The sequence below is a fragment of the Phyllobates terribilis genome, unplaced genomic scaffold, assembly GCF_046119375.1.
Source record: "Phyllobates terribilis strain yellow unplaced genomic scaffold, ASM4611937v1 Scaffold_268__1_contigs__length_2594270, whole genome shotgun sequence".
Classification (NCBI taxonomy): domain Eukaryota; kingdom Metazoa; phylum Chordata; class Amphibia; order Anura; family Dendrobatidae; genus Phyllobates; species Phyllobates terribilis.
The window spans coordinates 1,905,687-1,929,233 of record NW_027363028.1 but is presented as its reverse complement, the minus strand read 5'-3'; the positions used below and the strand labels follow the sequence as shown (position 1 = coordinate 1,929,233).

Below are 23,547 nucleotides of genomic sequence, written 5' to 3'. Positions count from 1 at the left end.
CTTAGTCTGTTTCAGTAGGCTCCACAATCATGGGGAAGACTGCTGACTTGACAGATGTCTAGAAGTCACTTACACACTCCACAAGGAGGGTAAGCCACAAAAGGTCATTGCTAAAGAAGCTGGCTGTTCACAGAGTGCTGTATCCAAGCATATTAATGGAAAGTTGAGTGGAAGGAAAAAGTGTGGTAGGAAAAGGTGCACAAGCAACCGGGATAACTGCGGCCTTGAAAGGATTGTTAAGAAAAGGCCATTCAAAAATTTGGGGGAGATTCACAAGAAGTGGACTGCTGCTGGAGTCATTGCTTCAAGAGCCACCACACACAGACGTATCCAGGACATGTGTTACCAGTGTCGCATTCCTTGTGTCAAGCCCCTCATGACCAATAGACAACGCCAGAAGCGTCTTACCTGGGCCAAGGAGAAAAAGACCTGGACTGATGCTCAGTGGTCCAAGGTGTTGTTTTCAGATGAAAGTAAATTTTGCATTTCATTTGGAAATCAAGGTCCCAGAGTCTGGAGGAAGAGTGGAGAGGCCACAATCCAAGCTGCTGGAGGTCTAGTGTGAAGTCTCCACAATCAGTGATGGTTTGGGGAGCCATGTCATCTGGTGGTGTAGGTCCACTATGTTTTATCAAGACCAAAGTCAGTGCGGCCGTCTACCAGGAAATTTTAGAGCACTTCATGCTTCCCTCTGCCGACAAGTTTTTTGGAGATGGAAATTTCATTCTCCAGCAGGACTTGGCACCTGTCCACACTGCCAAAAGTACCAATACCTGGTTTACAAACAACAGCATCACTGTGCTTGATTGGCCAGCAACTCGCCTGACCTTAACCCAATAGAGAATCTATGGGGTATTGTCAAGAGGAAGATGAGAGACACCAGACCCAACAATGCAGATGAGCTGAAGGCTGTTATCAAAGCAACTTGTGCTGCTATAACACCTCAGCAGTGCCACAGGCTGATCGCCTCCATGCCGCATAGCATTGATGCAGTAATTGATGCAAAAGGAGCCCAGACCAAGTATTGAGTGCATTTACTAAACATACATTTCGGTAGGTCAACATTTCGGATTTTAAAAACATTTTTCAAGCTGGTGGTATAAAGTATTCTAATTTACTGAGATAATAACTTTCATGTTTTCATTGGCTGTAAGCCATAATCATCAACATTAACAGAAAAACACTTGAAATAGATCACTCTGTTTGTAATGGCTCTATATAATATATGAGTTTCACTTTTTTGAAGAACTGAAATAAATTAACTTTTTGATGATATTCTAATTTATTGAGAAGCACCTGTATATCATGGCACAGGTGTAATGCTTTTTGCATAGTTAATCGCGATCCTGTATGAAGTTAGTCGGTTTTAAAAGAAATTGAAAAGTCAGGACAAAAGGGAAACTTTGTTGTTAATGTACAGAAATTCACACTTGTCCCTCACTGCACATTTAATGTTTTCGATCATAAAAGTGAAGTTTGGCCAGAAAGACTGGACCTGGTCTTGTAGGGACCATATAAGCACATTCAGCAGCACAGAAGGGAGAGAAGGTAGATTCATCCAATAAGATATCAGGGATATAGAAGCCCACAGCATCATTACCATCCGCTTTCTCTTACAGGCCCATCATAACATTTTCTTCTAGTGATTTTCTAACTTGTCTGTACATTCTACGTACGTTGTCACCTGGTTCTGTAGTTTACAGATCTGAGGAGGTAAGGGTCAGCATCTTCTAATTTCAGTTGGTAGGTAGATGCTCCAGGTTATAAGTTCTATAGAAAAGGGCTTTCAATGCCCAAAATCATTTGAACAGTTTTGGTGGAGGAGAATGTTGTGGTCTAGAGGCAAAATGGTGATCACACGATTGTGATATGGCCGGACTGCACCACCGATAAAGCAGCCACAGCCGGTGACAGAGAAGAATCTGTGACTTCTGTGCATTTAGTGGTTACTACTCACCTGGGAGGTTATCTGTAGGAATCATCTCTTTACACCGCTCATCACCCCTCACATATGTCTCTGTAGTATCAATATGGGTCAGATCTTCACCCTAAAACAAATATTGTAAAAGTCACAGACAGATGGAGAAGTCACATCTATGATCAGCTCTAATCCTGCCATCTCCACCGTTCTCATTACACAAGTATAAAACATATAATACTGGTGGATAAAACAAGACTGAGCACAAGACCTTCACAGCCGTCTACACATCATAGGGGAGATCTCATGACACCTTATCTCCATCTACCTGATGATCCTGAGGAACATTGGGATCTTCTTGTTCACAGTCCTGTGGAAGAAGAGGATGGGGACATCTCTCTGGTCTTGTCCTCTTACTGGATAGATCTGGAGGAAACACATACAGGGACTGAATTCATTCTTTACATACAGATAATTATAGGCCGTGTGTATTTAGTCCTGTCCATTACCTGGTGATATGAGCGGCTGGGGAACCTCCATCATGACGTCCTTGTACAGATCTTTGTGTCCTTCTAAATACTCCCACTCCTCCATGGAGAAATAGACAGCGACATCCTGACACCTTATAGGAACCTGACACATACAATGCTACCGTCATCCCCCCAATCCCTCCATAGCGTTACTGTATAATGTCCCAGCATTCCCAGCAGTGTCACCTCTCCAGTCAGCAGCTCAATCATCTTGTAGGTGAGTTCTAGGATCTTCTGGCGATTGATGTTCTCATGCATCAGGGGGTGAGATGGAGGCCCAATGTTTGGGCTCTGGGGTCTCACCCATTCCTCAGACACAGGGGCCTGACAGCGCTCACTAGAGGTCTTCTTCACTACTGTGTAATCCTGGTTATGGAGAGACATATTAATAAATCTCACTGCTGACATTTCCAGAGTCCTCACCTCTCCAGTTCTGTCCATCTGTTATTCCCATAGATAAGAATGATGTAATGTGACGTCATCAGAATCTCTCACCTCTCCAGTAAGCCGGAAGAGGATCTCTAGGGTGAGGTGTAATATCCTCTCCACCATCTTGTCTTTGTCCATTTCCATCTTTGATGGATAAATCAGGAAAATTCTCTTGTATAGAAGATTTTACTGAGAGGATCGATATTGTAGAGACCTGAACGAGAAGATGATGAGCCGATGTAACATTATAAAAATCCTGTGTAATAATACAATTACTGGAGATAATAAGGGAAAACATGAGGAGATTTATAATTTTACAGTATTTAGTTTTCTTCTTTACATCTACTAATAAAACCTATATACACTGCTCAAAAAAATAAAGGGAACACTCAAACAACACATCCTAGATCTGAATGAATGAAATATTCTCATTGAATACTTTGTTCTCTACAAAGTTGAATGTGCTGACAACAAAATCACACAAAAATCATCAATGGAAATCAAAGTTATTAACCAATGGAGGCCTGGATTTGGAGTCACCACCAAAATTAAAGTGGAAAAACACACTACAGGCTGATCCAACTTTGATGTAATGTCCTTAAAACAAGTCAAAATGAGGCTCAGTATTGTGTGTGGCCTCCACGTGCCTGTATGACCTCCCTACAATGCCTGGGCATGCTCCTGATGAGGTTGCGGATGGTCTCCTGTGGGATCTACTCTCAGACCTGGACTAAAGCATCCGCCAACTTCTGGACAGTCTGTGGTGCAACGTGACCTTGGTGGATGTCACAGATGTGCTCAATCGGATTCAGGTCTGGGGAATGGGCGGGCTAGTCCATAGCTTCAATGCCTTCATCTTCCAGGAACTGTTGACATACTCCAGCCACATGAGGTCTGGCATTGTCCTGCATTAGGAGGAACCCAGGGCCAACCGCACCAGCATATGGTCTCGCAAGGAGTCTGAGGATCTCACCTTGGTACCTAATAGTCTGGCTCCAAAGAAATGCCACCCCACACCATTACTGACCCACTGCCAAACCGGTCATGCTGAAGGATGTGGCAGGCGCAAGATCGCTCTCCACAGAGTTTCCAGACTCTGTCACGTCTGTCACATGTGCTCAGGGTGAACCTGCTTTCATCGGTGAAGCGCACAGGGTGCCAGTGGCGACTTTGCCAATCCTGGTGTTCTGTGGCAAATGCCAAGCGTCCAGCCCGGTGTTGGGCTGTGAGCACAACCCCCATCTGCCCTCATACCACCCTCATGGAGTCGGTTTCTAATTGATTGTGCAGACACATGCACATTTGTGGTCTGCTGGAGGTCATTTTGCAGGGCTCTGGTAGTGCTCCTCCTGTTCCTCCTTGCACAAAGGCAGAGGTAGCGGTCCTGCTGCTGGGTTGTTGCCCTCCTACGGCCCCCTCCACATCTCCTGGTGTACTGGCCTGTCTCCTTGTAGCGCCTCCAGCCTCTGGACACTACGCTGACAGACACAGCAAACCTTCTTGCCACAGCTCGCATTGATGTGCCATCCTGGATGAGCTGCACTACCCGAGCAACTTCTGTGGGTTGTAGAGTCCGTCTCATGCTACCACGAGTGTGAAAGCATAACCAACATTCAAAAGTGACCAAAACATCAGCCAGAAAGCATTGGTACTGAGATGTGGTCTGTGGTCCCCACCTGCAGAACCACTCCTTTATTGAGGGTGTCTTGATAATTGCCAATAACTTCCATCTGTTGTCTATTCCATTTGCACAGCAGCATGTGAAATTGATTGTCAATTAGTGTTGCTTCCTAAGTGGACAGTTTGATTTCACAGAAGTTTGACTTACTTGGAGTTATATTCTGTTGTTTAAGTATTCCCTTTATTTTTTTCAGCAGTCTATTTTAGGCCACAGACAACAAGCAGTTTCTTCCTTGGAGTCTGCAGCTGAACAAGTTTCTCATAGACTCATCTTCCATAATGCTAATTCTCGTCTCACTTACGGACACTGAAATCGGTATTAGCAATACTGCAGGAAATATTCATTACACGTGACATGAGAAATAACTACTTCATGATCAGGACGGCATCTTCATTTTCTACTACGGCTCTAGAAACATATTGGGCCAGAATCCGTCACCGACTACATCTCCACCGGTCGTCTATATGAATGTTTCCCGTCTTCCCCGTATTGTAATCTTGTATCATATGATCTCATATCTGATTCACACACAGAAGTTTGAGGCTTTTATAAAAGCTTTTTTGTTTACACAAACACCGCAGACAGAAATTATTTGATACCAAAGTCTTCATGTACATTGTTTTATGGTGTTTATTTCTTGGCTTAGGCTTTCCTATGTTACAAGAAAGACACCAGCAGAAATAGTAAAACATGCAAAAAGCACAAGACAAGTTTAAGGGCAATGGTACCAAATAGTAAAGAAATGTATGTAATGTTTTAACTTTGCAGTAAGTAATAAAAATGCCTTAAAACATTCTCTCTCATTTGGCAAATATTAAAAATTATGGTAAATTATGGTAATCCTATTTGACCTAAAACTGGAAAGCTTTATTCTGATTTCATGTCAGATATTGAGAAAAACATGCATGTGTGTCTTTATATAGTGTATGTAAACTTCTGTTTTCAACTGTACATCAAGAGAATGTCAAGAGTGTGCAAAGCAGTCATCAAAGCAAAAGGTGGCTACTTTGAAGAACCTAGAATATAAGACATATTTTCAGTTGTTTCACACTTTTTTGTTATGTATATAACTCCACATGTGTTAATTCATAGTTTTGATGCCTTCAGTGTGAATGTACAATTTTCATAGTCATGAAAATACAGAAAAATCTTTAAATGAGAAGGTGTGTCCAAACTTTTGGTCTGTACTGTATCTATAAATATATACTGTATATCTGGTGGAGTCATATCTCCCGACTCTGCAGACCGCATGCCGCTGCTGTACTTGGCAGGCACGGACCAGATGGAATGGAGATTAATGAGGAAAACTAAAGTCCAAAGGCAAAGTTTTCCACACTAAACAAGAACTTGATGAGAAGTATATACATCAGATAGCAGGCACAACACTTTATGAATGTTTCTTCTGCATTATGCAGAGTCAGGAACTTTCTTGTTACATTTGGCAGTACATAACTTTTCTTACAAGCTACATCAGTGCAGCAAACCATTATGGGAAGGCTTATCATCCCCAGTGGGGACCATACGGGTCAAAATGTGTGCCTCTGAGAGCTACTCACAGCTCCCAGTTGATTTGTGAGGACCTCACTGGCTGAGGTGCATCGGTACAACTCTACAGTAGTAGTCTCAAAGTACATTCGATGAGGGCCACACACTACTGTGGCACTGCATCTTCAGCTCTCCCTAGGAGAACTCATGTCCCAGTTAGGCAACACTGTAGCTTTCTCTCTAGTATAGACAATGGTTTGTTTAAATTCTGTTAGTCTAAGATAAGGAATCCTTCCTTAACTTAATCACCCTTTAATTAGTCCTTCTGCCACCAATGGCAAACCTTTTAAGGTTGGCCTCCTGATCTGAGATAAGGGCCTCATCCTGCTCTTTTTCTCCACTATGCTCCATGCCTGGAATCTGGATTCCCACTGCCATTATATCTTTCCTTTCCTTCAGAACGTACTATCTGATGTCCCACTGGCACACAACACCATATCAATTCAAGTCTTCAACCAGATAGAACAAAGGTTTGTATTTCTCACTTACTTATCCCTATCTGACTCATCAACAGGATTTTGTTCTCCTGTGTGCCCAAGTAGATCAGAATGAGGGCTCTCACACAGTAAGATGGCCCCTCAGCACCTCCACAGTATTATGGCCACAACAGCCTGCTACACAAAATGAGGAATTCCACTCAGTATGAGAGCCCCCCCAGTCCTTCACGTAATATAATGCCCACACAATTACTGGTATTTAAAAACACACACACACACACACACACACACACACTACTCAACCAACACCATTCCCGAGGTGCGCTGCTCCGGTCTCTGCAGTGTGAGTTTTGAGTATCCATACTACAGGTGTGATGTAGTGACGTCATCTGCACCAATAACAGAGCTAAATGGGTATTTATTAATTACCCGTGGGCTACTCAGTGGGGAGGATGGTACCAAATTTGTTAGTGTAGGGGGCAGTACAGTATTGTGGGAACCCCCCATCAAATTAAAATCTTAAACATATATATATATATATATATAGCAAAAAAGCAGTAGTATTTACCTGCTCAGTTCTTCAGACCTAATGAACTACCAGGATGCAGCAAACCCATATAACAATGATGGAGAGACCTGAGGTTGTGGGTTGTAAGTAATCACCTAGTCAGGTTAACGATGCAACAATATTTTATTGATCCCAACCATGGCAATAAAGCAATTCCAGGTAAATGGCCAAAATACAGTTCTCTCAGTCCTCAAGTTCCCAATCTGGGTTCAGAAGTTCCACTGGCTTTGTATAAGGCCATACTCATTGTCTCCCAACTTTTGGTTGGCCCACAGATTTCGTATCTCCAGCCAGTATAGTCTGTAGCCACAGTCCATGATCCTCTAGACGGCACATAAAACGATGAAAGCACAGGTATCCAATAGCAGCAGTCCTTTTAAGAATGTGTAAATCCAAACAACATAATCCATAATGGTAACATGTTTATCAATCCATCCTCCCAAGTTCACGGTCTCCATCCTCTTCCTTCAATCCTTACACACAACTCTTCACTAAAGCATGTCTCCACTTTCTTCCACTGGGATCAGTCCCCTCCCAGGTCAGAAGTGATCACACCCTCCCCCTTAAACATTCACTGTTCGCTCAAACAATGAAGAATATTCTAGAAGCCTTCATCTGAGACTGCCTGTAAGACCCCCTGTGGTGACGGCTCCACTGTGTCTCAATCTACACTCACGTAATGAGATTATTGGCTGTTGCAACAATGGACTCCTGTGATAAAGATGAGATTAGTGGAATGCTGGACATTTTAGAAGTGAATCTTACATACTGACAAGTAAGCAGAACTATATAAAACATAACAAGTAAATCACTAATAATACACAATAATAATATTGACAAAAATGGTGGTCCGTTGCTGGACACAAATGTAAGAGGTCTCGCCTTTGTGATAACGAAACCTTGTATTATCCAGTTTCCTCAAAGCATATTCCATGTCGTCCTTGCGAATATACTCCACAGTCCCCATTCCACCCTGGTATACGTCAGTGTAATAGACATCTCCAGCTTCTCTCATATGGTCTTTCAGATCCTGCCAACTTCCCGATGGGGGAAGCCCTGAGACGATGACTCTGTATTTAGTTCGCTGGATCAGGGATCTGTCCCTTCCACGGGGTCCTCCATATCCTCCCCCTGATCCCCAGTTTGTCCTGGGAAACTCCACACGTGCCCGATGAGCACCAAACTTGTATTCATTGTGACCAACCCCAGAGTGCTGACACCCAGTTAGGGGGATGGTCACTTGGCGGCCTGGTAAAGGGAGCTCTGGGGGAACAGTATCTGAGCTGACCAGGGTGAGGGTAGATCCAGTGTCCCGATGTCCCTGGACCTCCTCCCTGATGCAATTTACCTCCCACAGATTACATTCCTTCATTGTGACAGTCATTGCACTTTGTGTATTACTCACCACAGGTGGGGGGTTAGTCTGCAGATAGTGCCGCTCCCTCTCGACTGAAGCAGTGAGAACCGGTCTTTGGCTTTGGGTTACGACATTGGCCCAGTTGCACACCAATCCTCGTCCTAGGTTGTGATGTGGGCTAGAACATTCCCAGCATTCCCTGGCAAAATGCCCCATGTGGCCACAGTTATGGTAGTTTAACCCTCCTCGCCCCAACACAGACCGAACTTGGGGGTTTGGGAAACCTCCCCCTCTTTGTGAAGTACAAAATCCCTGCAGTTCCTCATCTGGCTGGTCCATGGGTTTCGATGGCCTCCCTGTAAAATCCTGTTCCTGACTCACTGGGGCTGTACTTCCACGTTTCCCCAGTCAATTAGCAGACCAATCATCAGCCAATCTTGCAGCCTCATCCAGGCTGAGTGGTTTTCTATCTGCCACCCATTCTTTTAAATTACCTGGGAGCTTTGACATAAATTGTTCCAGCATGACTATATCCATTACATGTTCTGCTTCCCGTGCCCTTAGTCATTCTATCCACCGAGTGCATGCCGTACATAGTGTATTAGCAAACTCCCGATGCGTCTGTGCAGCGGGCTTGTCAGTCTCCCGAAACTTCCTCCGGTAGGTTTCCGGTGTTATGGCATACTTCTCTAGTAATGCACTGCGAATAGTAGAGTAACATCTCTGATCCCCAGAAAACAAGTTATTAAAAGCTTCTCTTGCTTTTCCTGTCAGGCCAACACTCAAAAATCTGGGCCAGTCACTGACTGATACCTCATGCAGCATACAGAGGTTCTCAAATAACTGGAGATGTTCGTCAATATCCGAGGTGTCCTCATTGAACTGTGGTATATCCCGGTACCTTAAAGATGCGGGCCCCTCTCTCCTGTTATCCACTGTCCTCTCCAATGGGGCGGGTTGGGGTACTGCTACATGCACACCCAGATATTTTCTTAACACTGCCGCCCGCCCTATTTCCGTAGCCCGATCTCCTAGCGCGTCCAGCATCCGCCTCAACTCAGTCGGTCAATCCTCCACCATCTGGATGACAGCCCTGACCTCCTCATGTGGTTGTTCCTGGTCCCAATCGGCCAAGCATAGCATTAGGGTCGCCCGATTGTCCTCCGGCAACCACTGTAGATCTCTCTCAGAGCAAAAGGCTCTCAGCTCCTCCTTCTTGAGCCTCTTGTAGATGGAGTCTGCCATTTCTTCTGCCAAGTCACCTCTCAGTAACTTTCCCTGGTATGCTGTCCAGAGATAGGTGATCCCACCGCTTGCCACCACTTGTAAAGATCTGAGGTTGTGGGTTGTAAGTAATCACCTAGGCAGGTTAACGATGCAACAATATTTTATTGATCCCAACCATGTTAATAAAGCAATTCCAGGTAAATGGTCAAAATACAGTTCTCTCAGTCCTCAAGTTCCCAATCTGGGCTCAGAAGTTCCACTGGCTTTGTATAAGGCCATACTCACTGTCTCCCAACTTTTGGTTGGCCCACAGATTTCGTATCTCCAGCCAGTATAGTCTGTAGCCACAGTCCATGATCCTCTAGACGGCAGATACAACGATGAAAGCAAAGGTATCCAGTAGCAGCAGTCCTTTTAAGAAAGTGTAAATCCAAACGACATAATCCATAATGGTAACAGCGGCTATACAGGTGCAATATACTGATGAGACAATCACTCACAACCTACCATTTCATGGAGGGGGTGACTGCTTAGTATTAGAATTGCACATGAAATGGCTTGCATAGGGCGTTGTTCACACCTGGGTAGTGCACAGTATACAGCCAATTAGTTACACCCTTACTATAAGATTAGGCGGGGCATCCGGTACTATCTAAGTGCACCCCATGAGAACAGACACCCTAGTCTACAATGCCACAACTGATGGGCTTGGCTGCACCCTGGAATAAAAAAGTGCAAAAATGCATATATATGACGTATTGGCCGATATTTTGGCCAAAATACGCACGCTCGTAATCAGTGTCAAGGGTCCTCATGCTTATGAGTCCCTACGCTAAACATAAAAAGCAAAGCCACAATAAGAAGAATTAATTTTTTTTTTTTCTTGAATTTTGGGGGAATTTTAATTCTTCTTATTGTGGCTTTGTTTTTTGACCAAAAAATAAAAAAAGTTATGGCTGTGGGAAGGGGAGCAAAAAAAGAAAATGCAAAAATGGAAAATGGCCCGGTCATGAAGGGGTCAACACTACCAAAATTACAAGCTCAATAGCTTGTTGTGGATGTACTGTATATAAACAGATGTAAACAATGAATGATTGATACAGTCACTACCTTACCCAATCCCATACCTAAACTAAGCTGATGCTGCCTAGAAGAGGAGGTTGGCACCCTAAGGAACGACAATTGTGTCCCTCAGAAGCCCTATAGAACGCATAATTAGCACATACACACTATATTATACAGTGGGGAAAAAGTATTTAGTCAGCCACCAATTGTGCAAGTTCTCCCACTTATAAAGATGAGAGAGGCCTGTAATTGACATCATAGGTCGACCTCAACTATGAGAGACAAAATGAGACAACAAATCCTGAAAATCACATTGTCTGATTTGGAAAGAAATTTTTTTCATATTTTGGTGGAAAATAAGTATTTGGTCAATTACAAAAGTTCATCTCAATACTTTGTTATATATCCTTTGTCGGCAATGACAGAGATCAAACGTTTTCTGTAAGTCTTCACAAGGTTGGCAAACACTGTTGCTGGTATGTTGGCCCATTCCTCCATGCAGATCTCCTCTAGAGCAGTGATGTTTTGGGGCTGTTTTGGGGCTGTCGTTGGGCAACACAGACTTTCAACTCCCTCCAAAGGTTTTCTATAGAGTTTAGATCTGGAGACTGGCTAGGCCAGTCCAGGACCATGAAAAGTTTCTTAAAAAGGCACTCCTTCATTGCCCTTGCGATGTGCTTGGGATCATTGTCATGCTGAAAGACCCAGCCACGTTTCATCTCCAATGCCCTTGCTGATGTAATGAGGTTTGCACTCAAAATTTCACGATATATGGCCCCATTCATTCTTTCATCTGCACGGATCAGTAGTCCTGGTCCCTTGGCAGAGAAACAGCCCCAAAGCATGATGTTTCCACCCCCATGCTTCACAGTAGGTATGGTGTTCTTTGGATGCAACACAGCATTCTTTCTCCTCCAAACACAACGAGTTGTGCTTCTACCAAACAGTTCTACTTTGGTTTCATCTGACCATAGAACATTCTCCCAATACTCTTCTGGATCATCCAAATGCTCTCTAGCAAACTTCAGAAGGGCCTGGACATGTAATGGCTTAAGCAGCGGGACACGTCTGGCACTGCAGGATCTGAGTCCCTGGCGGCGTAGTGTGTTACTGAAGGTAGCCTGTGTAACGTTGGTCCCAGCTCTCTGCAGGTCATTCACTAGGTCCCCCCCCCCCCCCCGTATGGTTCTGGGATTTTTGCTCACCGTTCTTGAGATCATTTTGACCCAAGGGGTGAGATCTCGTGTGGAGCCCCAGATCGAGGGAGATTATCAGTGGTCATGTAAGTCTTCTATTTTCTAATTATTGCTCCCACAGTTGATTTCTTCACACCAAGCTGCTAGCCTATTGCAGATTCAGTCATCCCAGCCTGGTGCGAGGCTACAATTTTGTTTCTGGAGTCCTTCGACAGGTCTTTGGTCTTCACCATAGTGGAGTCTGGAGTGTGATTGTTTGAGGTTGTGGACAGGTGTCTTTTATACTGATAACAAGTTCAAACAGGTGCCAGTACTACAGCTATGAGTGGAGGATAGAGGAGCCTCTTAAAGAAGAAGTTACAGGTCTGTGAGAGCCAGAAATCTTGCTTGTTTGTAATTGACCAAATACTTATTTTCCACCAAAATTTGAAAAAAAATTCTTTCCAAATCAGACAATGTGATTTTCAGGATTTGTTTTCTCATTTTGTCTCTCATAGTTGAGGTCTACCTATGAAGTCAATTACAGGCCTCTCTCATATTTTTAAGTGGGAGAACTTGCACAATTGGTGGCTGACTAAATACTTTTTTTCCCCACTGTATATATACAGTGGGTATGCAAAGTATTCAGACCCCTTTACTTTTTTCACTCTGTCTCATTGCAGCCATTTGGTAAATTCTAAAAAGTTCATTTTTTTCTCATTAAAGTACACTCTGCACCCCATCTTGACTGAAAAAAAAACAGAAATGTAGAAATTTTTGTAAATTTATTAAAGAAAAACTGAAATATCATATGGTCATAAGTATTCAGACCCTTTGCTCAGACACTCATATTTAAGTCACATGCTGTCTATTTCCTTATGATCCTTCTTGAGATGGTTCTACTCCTTCATTGAACTCCAGCTGTGATTAAACTGATAGGACTTGATTTGGAAAAGCACACACCTGTCTATATAAGACCCCACAGCTCACAGTGCATGTCAGACAAAATGAGAATCATGAGCTCAAAGGAACTGCCCAAGGAGCTCAGAGACAGAATTGTGGCAAGGCACAGATCTGGCCAAGGTTACAAAAGAATTTCTGCTTTACTCAAGGTTCTCAAGAGCACAATGACCTCCATAATCCTTAAATGGAAGAAGTTTGGGACCACCAGAAGTCTTCCTAGACCTGGCCGTCTAGCCAAACTGAGCAATCGTGGGAGAAAAGCCTTGGTGAGAGAGGTAAAGAAGAACCCCAAGATCACTGTGGCTGAGCTCCAGAGATGAGGTAGAGAGATGGGAGAAAGGTCCACAAAGTTAACTATCACTGCAGCCCTCCACCAGTCGGGCCTTTATGGCAGAGTGGCCCGACGGAAGCCTCTCCTCAGGGCAAGACATATGAAAGCCAGCATAGAGTTTGCTCAAAAACACATGAAGGACTCCCAGATTATGAGATATAAAATTCTCTGGTCTGATGAGATGAAGATAGAACTTTTTGGTGATAATTCTAAGCGGTATGTGTGGAGAAAACCAGGCACTGCTCATCACCTGCCCAATACAATACCAACAGTGAAACATGGTGGTGGCAGCATCATGCAATGGGGGTGTTTTTCAGCTGCAGGGACAGGACGACTGGTTGCAATTGAAAGATACATGAATGCAGCCAAGTACAGAGAAATCCAGGATGAAAACCTCTTCCAGAGTGCTCTGGGCCTCAGACTTGGTGGAAAGTTCACCTTCCAACAAGACAATGACCCTAAGCACACAGCTAAAATAACAAAAGGAGTGGCTTCAGAACAACTCTGTGACCATTCTTGACTGGCCCAGCCAGAGCCCTGACCTAAACCTAATTGAGCATCTCTAGAGAGAACTGAAAATGGCTGTCCACCAACGTTCACCATCCAACCTGACAGAACTGGAGATGATCTGCAAGGAAGAATGGCAGAGGATCCCCAAATTCAGGTGTGAAAAACTTGTTGCATCATTCCCAAGAAGACTCATGGCTGTACTAGCTCAAAAGGGTGCTTCTACTCAATACTGAGCTAAGGGTCTGAATACTCATGACCATGTGATTTTTCAGTTTTTCATTTTTAATACATTTGCAAAAATGTCTACATTTCTGTTTTTTTCAGTCAAGATGGGGTGCAGAGTGTACTTTAATGAGAAAAAAAATGAACTTTTTAGAATTTACCAAATGGCTGCAATGAAACAAAGAGTGAAAAATTGAAAGGGGTCTGAATACTTTCCGTACCCACTCTACAGAAGGGCGAAAAATCCAGCACGAAATCCAGGTAATGTGAAAAAAATTAAAACTCCATTTATTGTGAAAAAGTTAAAACAAGACAATGGGACTTAGGAGTCACAATAACATGTTTCGAACTCAGATGTTCTTAGTCATAGTGTGACCCATATCAAAAGAAACCAAAGTAAAATTTTTAGGATTTTATTCTATTCAGTCCAGATCTGATTCAATGGATATTTTTCAGGATGTTGTGCAGCGAGAGTTAAAGGTGTTGCATTCATCTCAGAATATGGTGACTGCCAAGTGAAATGTGACCAAGAAAGAACGGATTGCCCTTCAAGAATTAAAATGTATGAAAGATCTTGTCATAAGAATGTCAGACAAGGGAGGAGTAGTAGTATTAACCCTTTCACGCCAGAGCCTGTTTTCGCCTTCATGACCGGGCCAATTTTTTCAATTCTGACCACTGTCACTTTATGAGGTAATAACTCTGGAACGCTTCAGCGGATCCCACTGATTCTGAGATTGTTTTTTCGTGACATATAGTATGTCATGATTGTGGTAAAATTTCTTCGATATGACTTGCGTTACTTTGTGAAAAAAAATCGTAAATTTGGCATGGCAAAAATTTTGAAAATTTCGCAATTTTCAAACTTCGAATTTTTATGCCCTTAAATCAGAGAGATATGTCACACAAAATAGTTAATAACATTTCTAACATGTCTACTTTACATGAGCACAATTTTGGAACCAAATTTTTTTTGTTAGGAAGTTATAGGGGTTAAAAGTTGACCATTGATTTCTCATTTATCCAACAAAATTTACAAAACCATTTTTAGGGACCACATTTTATTTGAAGTGACTTTGAGGGGCCTTTATGACAGAAAATACCCCAAAGTGACACCATTTTAAAAACTGCACCCCTCAAGGAGCTCAAAACCACATTCCTTAAATTTATTAACCCTTCAGGTGATTCACAGGAATTTTCGGAATATGGAAGTAAACAATGAACATTTAACTTTTTTCACAAAAATGTTACTTTAGACCAAATTTTTTTTTTTCCCACAAGGGTAACAGGAAAAAATGAACTACAAAATGTGTTGTGCAGTTTCTCCTGAGCACGCTGATACCTCATATGTGAGGGAAAACTACTGTGGGGGCGCACGGCAGGGCTTGGAAGGGAAGGAGCACCATTTGACTTTTTGAATGTAAAATTTGCTTAAATAATTAGTGGACGCCATCTCGTGTTTGGGGAGCCCCTGGTGTGCTTAAACAGTGGAAACCCCCCACAAGTGACACCATTTTGGAAACTAGACCCCTCAGGGAACTTATCTAGATGTGTGGTGAGCATCTTAAACCCCCAGGTGCTACACAGAAGTTTATAACATTGAGCCGTAAAAATAAAATTTTTACATTTTTTCCACAAAAATGTTTTTCAACCCCCGATTTTACATTTTCATAAGGGTAACAGGAGAAATTGCACCATGCAATTTGTTGTGCAATTCCTCCTGAGTAAGCCGATAACCCATATGTGGAGGAAAACTACTGCTTTAGCGCACGGCAGGGCTTGGAAGAGATTGCAGACACCATGTCACATTTGAAGAGTCGCTGACATACCAAAACAGCAGAAACCCCCACAAGTGACACCACTTTGTAAACTACACCTCTCAAGGAATTCATCTAGGGGAGTAGTGAGTATTTTTTAACCCTCAGGCGATACACAAACTTGTATAACATTGGGCTGAGTAAATGAAATATTACTATTTTTTTCCATTAAAATGTTGCTTTTACCCCAAGTTTGCCGTTTTCAAAAGGGGTAATAAGAGAAAATGTTACACAGCTTCTCTTAAGTACATCAATACCCCATAAGTGGTCGAAAACTACTTTTCAGGCACAATGCAAAGTTCATAAGGGAAGGAGCGCCATGTTACAGTGCAGATTTTAATGTTGTGGTTTGCTGGTGACATGACCCACTGGGAGAGGCCCTGAGGTCCCAGAACAGAAGAACCCCCCCCATAAATGACTCAATTTTACAAACTACACCTCTCAATAAATTCATGAATTCATCTAGGGGTGCAGTGATCATATTTACATCACATGTGACAGAAATTTATACCATTGGGCAGTGAGGAAAAAATAATTACATTTTTAAGACAAAAAAATTGTTTTAGCCTCAGATTTTACATTTTCACACAGGGGAAAGGGTAAAAATGGTGCCGAAATGTGTCACACAATTTCTTCTAAACGTGGCCATACCCCATATGTGGCTGTACAGTACCGCCTAGCCATACGGCAAGACCCAGGAGGGAGGGAGCGCTATTTGACTCCTGGAGAACAAATTATTGTAGAATAGTTTGAGGACTCCATACAGAGCCCCTAAGTGCTAGAAGAGCAGAATTCCCCCTCAAGTGACCCCTTTTAGGAAATTATACCCCTTTGGGAATTTACATACAGGTGTAGTGACAATTTTCACTTCATGGGTGTTTTCCAGAAACATGCAGCAGTGGATGTTGCGGAGTGAAAATTTCAAACTGCTGTTGTAGTGACTAGTACCTTGTAGTGACCAGTACGTTGTGCCCAGCTCATGCTTCTAAGACATGCACCTGTAAATTAGGCGGGCTGCCATCGCTACAGGAATGCCAGACATGTGGACCCTAAATATAGTTTAGGCACATTGTGGGGCTCAGAAGGGAGGGGAGCATTTGGACTTGGGAGCACAGAATTTTCTGAATTTCTTTTGGGGGGCAAGGGCCATTTCGCTTTTCCAGAGCCTTTGTGCTACCAGTAACTTGAAAGGCCCTTATATTTTTGTTAGATGACAGACCTGAGTGGGGAATTGCTTTTTTTTGTGGATTGAGTTGATGCTTTTATTGGGAACATTTTAGATAACGTTTATCCGTCTCTCTACGCTAAATCTCCAAGTGATGTAATTCAGATGAAACCCCCGAGGGATCCATTCACTATAGTGAGGCAGCAGAATTACTCAGGACTCAGTCTTGGCTCTGTTTAGCGGTGTCCTTTTTTTTTAGAGGTGCACAAAATTGTGGCCAACCACACTTTTACGCATGTCTAAAAAAACTGACATAGTGGGATGATAGGCTAGATGGTGTCCACGGCGCCTCCATCTGCCTCATTACAGGGAATCTTCCGTCGGGTGTTCTGTCTGAATCATGTATTTCAGAGATTTACACGGAAACCCCGGTGTAAGCGCTTAGTGCAGAATAAACATGAGCCGTGCCATACTGCGTTGTTTTGGGAAGCAGAATTAACAAATTAGCAGCAGGTGAAGAATTGTTTTTATTCATTTTTTACGCCGTTCCTCATGCGGTATAAGTGATCAGACAACTATATTCTTCGGGTCGGTGCAATTACAGTGATACCAGATTTATATAGGGTTTTTATGATTGACAGCTGTCATACACTAAAAGACGCTTTGTTTCGCAAAATCTAGTTTTTGCATCTCCATATTTTGAGAGCTATAATTTTTCCATATTTTGCGGGAGAATGCCAAGAGTGTGCAAAGCAGTCATTAAAGCAAAAGGTGGCTACTTTGAAAAACCTACAATATAAGACATATTTTCAGTTGTTTCACACTGTTTTGTTAAGTATATAATTCCACATGTGTTAATTCATAGTTTTGATGCCTTCAGTGTGAATGTACAATTTTCATAGTCATGAAAATACAGAAAAATCTTTAAATGAGGTGTGTCCAAACTTTTGGTCTGTACTGTAGATAGATAACATAAGACAAGAATAGATAGATAACATAGATAAAATCATAGATAGATAGATGGAGGGATGGATAGAATGATGGAGGAATCGAAAGATTAATAGAGGGATGGATAGGTAAATAGAGGGATAGATAGGTAAATAAAGGGATGGATAGGTAAATAGAGGGATGGATAGATAGATATGGATGGATAGCTGGAGGGATAGATGAAAGGATAGATAGATAGATAGATAGATAGAGGGATAAATGAAAGGATAAATGAACAGATAGATGGAGGGATAGATGGATAGATAGAGGGATAGAGTGTGGTAGACAGATGACAGCTACAGACAGCAAAAAGTACATTGCACACATCGCACATATAGTTCACACATTGTACAGAGAGCACATAATAATCACCTACAATATTAGCATTAGCTACCTTCCTGTGACAGAGATGAGCAGTAGTACTTTCACTTTCTCACTTTACCCAGCTTGGGGCCCAGGAATCAGATCCTGTGCAGGGCAGGCACCCTCCCCCTCCTCTCTCTGGTGAAGACTGCAGAAGACAGGACAGAGGAGGGGAGATTGCCCCCTGCAGTCTGGAGCCAGTGCAGGACGGGAGCACTGCAGCATACAAGTGAGTTTTGATAGGTGCGTGTCCCTGCTTCTAGGGGGGGCAGCTGCCCCCCCGGCCCTCCCTGGCTACAGCCATGATTCACACACAGCGTTTTTGCTGATCCATTTTTTGCAGTAAAATGCACTGACTCTGGGCATCCCAGCAAAGTCAATGGGTTTCAAGATATGACATTCAGACACATCGTTTTGTGAGGGTCCGTTTTTAGGGCTCACAAATGGATCCTCACAAAGAATGAGCATGTCAGTTTGTGCAGCGTTTTTCTAATCTGCTTTTGCTATTAAAAACATTATCTATGAGTTCAAAAACCTTTCAGATGATTTTTAAAAAGCTGGTCTGCTTTTGCAGCTGAAAAACGCATCCGCAAAAAAACACAGCAAAAACGCTGTGTGTGAATGTAGCCTTAGATCAGGAATAGGACAGCCATTTATAGGACATTTCATAACTTTCCCAAATTCCTATGAAAAAATATTCAGCACATTCTGCATTCAACTACTGTACCCAATTTATTATATATTTTAGGAGTCGGAGTCGCTCCATTTTATACCGACTCCAACTCCGACTCCACCTCCACAGCCCTGGATACCACACATAGGTTTTTTATGTTTTGGCGCTTTTACACAATAAAAACTATTTTATAGACAAAAGAATTGTTTTTCCATCGCTTTGTTCTGAGAGCGGTATCATGAAAAAGCATAGCTTTTTGCTCCGTTTTTTATTTTTTATGGTGTTTACAGAAGGGGTTAATTAGTGTGACAGTTTTATAGGGTTGTTCCGGATGCGGCGATACCAAATATCCAAATATATGTACTTTTTTTGTTTTTGCATAAATATATTGATGTATTGGTTTATTTACCGTATTTATTTAATTTTATTTTGTGATTTTTTTTTTTAACAGTTTGAAAACATTTTTATACTTTTTTTTTTTTTTTTTACATTTTTACTTAGTCCCTGTATGGAACTTCAATTTTTATTTTTCTGATCACTGGTCTTATGCAATGCAATAGACATGTATTGCATTGCATGAGAGCAGACAGTTTTACACTGTCAGATCTCCTGCTATACTCAGCTGCTGGCTGATTTTAGAAGGACACCATGCATGGCAGACCAGGAAGTCACCATATTACCTCCTGCTGCCATGACAACGCCAGGTCCTATCACAGGGGCCGTCGGAAAGGTGACTGGACGACCTCACTATCTCCTAAATGCAGCGATCGCTATGGATTGCGGAATCTAGAAGATAGCAAAGGGTTAGCATCACTGGGACCTGATCCAATCAGGTCCCGATGATGTTACCTGTCAGAGCTGTTGCTCTGCACCACAACCGCAGCGCTTGCAGGACCCTGGGGTTCCGGAGCGCTGCGAGGCCGCCGACTGTTCATAAACGTGGGCGCTGCACAGAGCCCAGCCAGCACCGACGTTTATGTACAGTGTGTGAGGCAGTGACGGGGATCGTATACAAGGGACGGTATATATCCCCCAGAATGTGTACAGAGACCTATTAAACCCATTGAAGTGCATTGCAGTCACAGACACACCTGTGGCTGCAATGCAGGAATGAAGGGGAGCATTGACCTGGTCAGGCTATCTGGCTAAGGCAGATTAGTAAAACCCGGTAGGGCCTTCATTTCTTGGAGGAGGCTACAGGAAGGCAGTGGGACAGCTTCCTCCCTCCAACCCAGGTTTCCCAGTGGCTCTTGCCAAAGGTCCTTTAAAAAACCTGCATTAAGGATTTGTGTTGTTCAGTGTTGGGACCTGCTTGGAACATAGCAGGAAAGCTTGGCGGGCCTGTGTGTAGCTGAACCTAAGCCTGGGACGGCTCTGCACCAGTCAGGCTCTGAGCGGCCTGGCGCGGCCGTTGCCCACAGCAACCGTTGTTATGAACTTGTGTTAGCCTGGCTGCGAACCGGAGGACTTTCTGTTTTACCCATGATTGCTGAATAAAAGCTGCTTATGTTGGACTTGCTTGGGTCACTACCTCAGTTACTGCACGGTGTGAACATCGCCAACTTACAGCTTAGTGGAGAATGTGGGCATTGTGACTGAGGCATACCCCACCGGCAGCTGCATGCCCATGATTCGGCCGGCCACCTTTGAGCCCAACCCCATGGACAAAATGGAGGAGCTGTTAAGGCAATTGGTACTCACACAGCGGCAGCAGCAGGAGCAGTTTAAGCAGTAGCACACCAATGAGCTGATCGTGCAGCAGCTCACAGCCCTGCGGGAGACGCCGACGGCACCAGCCCCGGAACGTCGAGAGGCCTGGGACAAGGTTCGCTCAGCATAAAGGAAGATGGGACCGCAGGATGATATGGAAGTCTTCCTGTCCATCTACGAACGTACAGCAGAGTGGGAAAACCTACCAGCCGGCCAGTGGGCGGAAGTGGTGGCTCCGTTTTTGGTCAGCGACACCCAGAAGGCCTACTTCGACCTCAGTCGGGTGGACGCCCAGGACTACCAGAGGCTCAAAGGTGAGATTCTTGCCCAACTGGGGGTCAATACATACGTGAGGGCTCAGCGCGTATTTTCCCACCCGGTCTCAGGCTTATGACCTTCTGCAGTTGGTAAAGAGGTGGCTCCAGCCTGAGACTTTGGCTCCCGCCCAGCTGGTGGAGAGGGTGGTAGCTGACCGGCTGGTGAGGACTCTGCTGGTCGCTATCCAACAATGGGTGCGGCACGGGGACCCCGGCACACTCGACCAGGTGGTCAGCCTCATCGAGCGCTACTCGACCACTCAGGACTTTATCCGGGACTCTGCCCCCTCACGGCTGTCACACCGATCTCTGCTAACCCCAGGAACCAGGAAAGGGGTCGCGTCCCTCTTCTAAAAAGACAGTCAGCACCGTACCCGTGCTGAAGGGGTACCACTGAGTGAGAGTGGCGGGAGACTGGTTCCCTCCCAAACTGTCACAAGAACTGCCCCCTGACTACAGAGCCCATGGACTGCGGGTATAACCGCCGGGTCTCAATGTATGCCCAGACCGTCTACAATGCGAGCGCCGACCCCCAACTGTGCCAAGTACTGGTTAATGGGTACCCCACGGAGGCCCTCCTAGATTCGGGAAGCCTAGTGACTTTGGTACATGGTTCGCTGGTGGCAGGAGACAACCCCAGTGGACAGACAGTCGGGGTTGTGTGTATCCATGGGGACCTCTGAGAGTACCCAACCGCGGAGGTAGTTTTGTCCACGCCATGTGGAGACATAAACCATGTGGTGGGGGTGGTAAAAACTCTTCCCTATGGGGCTGTGTTGAGAAGAGACTTGCCCCTGTTCTGGACAAAATCCACTCTCCCCCGGTAAAAGTTATTACAGGAGCTGTACCCAAATAACCCAAGTCAGGGGTACCTGCCGTAGGGGTGTCTAACCTAGGGGCAGAGTGTGACCCCGATAGGTTTTCCTTAGAGGTGCTGGCAGGAAAGGTCGAGGAGACCCCATCGATCCCCGAGCTGGAAGTGTCCCGGGGCACATTTGGGACAGCTCAGCTACAGGATCCCACCCTGACTCGGGCGCGGGAAAGGGTGTTAGAGGTAAATGGCATAGCTCAACAGCCCGGTGCAGATACTGTGGTGATCAACAATGAGTTGCTCTATAGGGTAGACAAAATCAAGGACAAGGTCGTGGAACAGTTAGTGGTACCTCAGTCGTACAGTCGGGAGGTTCTGGAGATGGCACACACACACCTGCTGGGTGGACACTTAGGGGTTAAAAAGACGCAAGAGCGTATCTTGCAGCGGTTCTTTCGGCCGGGGATTTACGCGGAGGTCCAAAAGTACTGCGAATCCTACCCCGAATGTCAGCTGACCACCCCCACCGCAAGCTTCCGTAGCCCGTTGGTACCTCTGCCAGTGATAGAGCTACGTTTTGAACGGATTGCAATGGACTTGGTAGGGCCCATTGTAAAATCCGCTCGTGGCCACCAACATATACTTGTGGTCGTCGACTATGCCACCCGGTACCCGGAGGCTATACCGCTACGCCACACCTCGGCGAAACTGATTGCACAGGAGCTGTTTGCCATGTTCTGTCGCCTTGGGCTACCTAAGGAGATCCTGACGGATCAAGGGACCCCTTTTATGTCCAAGGTGACGAGGGAACTGTGCAAACTGCGGAGAATAAAACAATTGCGCACCTTGGTGTACCACCCTCAGACCGACTGGTTAGTAGAACGGTTCAATAAAACCCTCAAGTCCATGTTAAAAAAGATGGTTTCTAAGGACGGAAGGGATTGGGACATGTTGTTACACTATTTGATGTTCACAGTCCGTGAGGTACCCCAGGCTTCCACAGGGTTCTCTCCCTTTGAGTTATTGTACGGCAGACACCTTAGGGGTCTGTTGGACGAAGCCAAAGAGACGTGGGAATAAGAGCTGACTCCACATAGGAGTGTAATTGAACACGTGGCTAGTATGCAGGACCGGATCGTGACGGTCACGCCCATCGTGAGAGAACATCTTAGATGCCCAGGCAGCCCAGAGGAGCACATATAATAAAAGAGCCACGGTCAGGTCTTTTAACAAGGGCGATCTGTTGTTTGTACTGGTACCCACAGCCGAGAGTAAGCTCATGGCCAAGTGGAAAGGGCCATATGAAGTTCGAGAAAAGGTGGGAGAGGCAAATTACCGGGTGTATCAGCCCTGAAGGAGGACCCCTGAGCAGCTTTATCATGTAAACGTGCTAAAACCTTGGAAAGATCGAGAGTGTTTAGTTACAGACGTCACTCCGGGCATATTGCCAGAGACTTCTCTACCTTCAGCCAGGGATGCGTCCAGGGGAGAGGTCAGGATAAGTGATGCGCTCACTAAACAGCAGCGACAGGAGGCTCGCTTGCTTGTGCAGCAGAATACCGACATGTTCTCAGCGATACCAGGTAAGACTATGGTTCTCCAACATGACATTGTCACTGAATCTGGGGCAAGGGTACGAATGAGACCGTACCGGGTACCTGAAGCCCGGCGGCAAGCCATCACGGCTGAGGTAAAACAAATGCTCCAGTTAGGCGTCATTGAGGAATCACGGAGTGAGTGGGCTAG

The 23,547-nt window shown here is 44.5% G+C and overlaps 1 protein-coding gene across 1 annotated transcript in view; it reads right to left on the bottom strand.

Annotated features, from left to right (window-relative positions):
• The window catches only part of LOC141219397 (gastrula zinc finger protein XlCGF66.1-like), a 49,325-nt gene that overhangs the window by 3,994 nt on the left and 21,784 nt on the right, over window positions 1–23,547 (bottom strand). The window contains exons 2-6 of the mRNA XM_073666114.1: window positions 2,944–3,091; window positions 2,635–2,814; window positions 2,428–2,551; window positions 2,247–2,344; window positions 1,958–2,048 (exon numbers count right to left, since the gene is read on the bottom strand). Of these exons, the coding sequence (XP_073522215.1) occupies window positions 1,958–2,048; window positions 2,247–2,344; window positions 2,428–2,551; window positions 2,635–2,814; window positions 2,944–3,021 (571 nt within the window). The 5' untranslated portion in view covers window positions 3,022–3,091. The remainder of the gene's footprint in view (window positions 1–1,957; window positions 2,049–2,246; window positions 2,345–2,427; window positions 2,552–2,634; window positions 2,815–2,943; window positions 3,092–23,547) is intronic.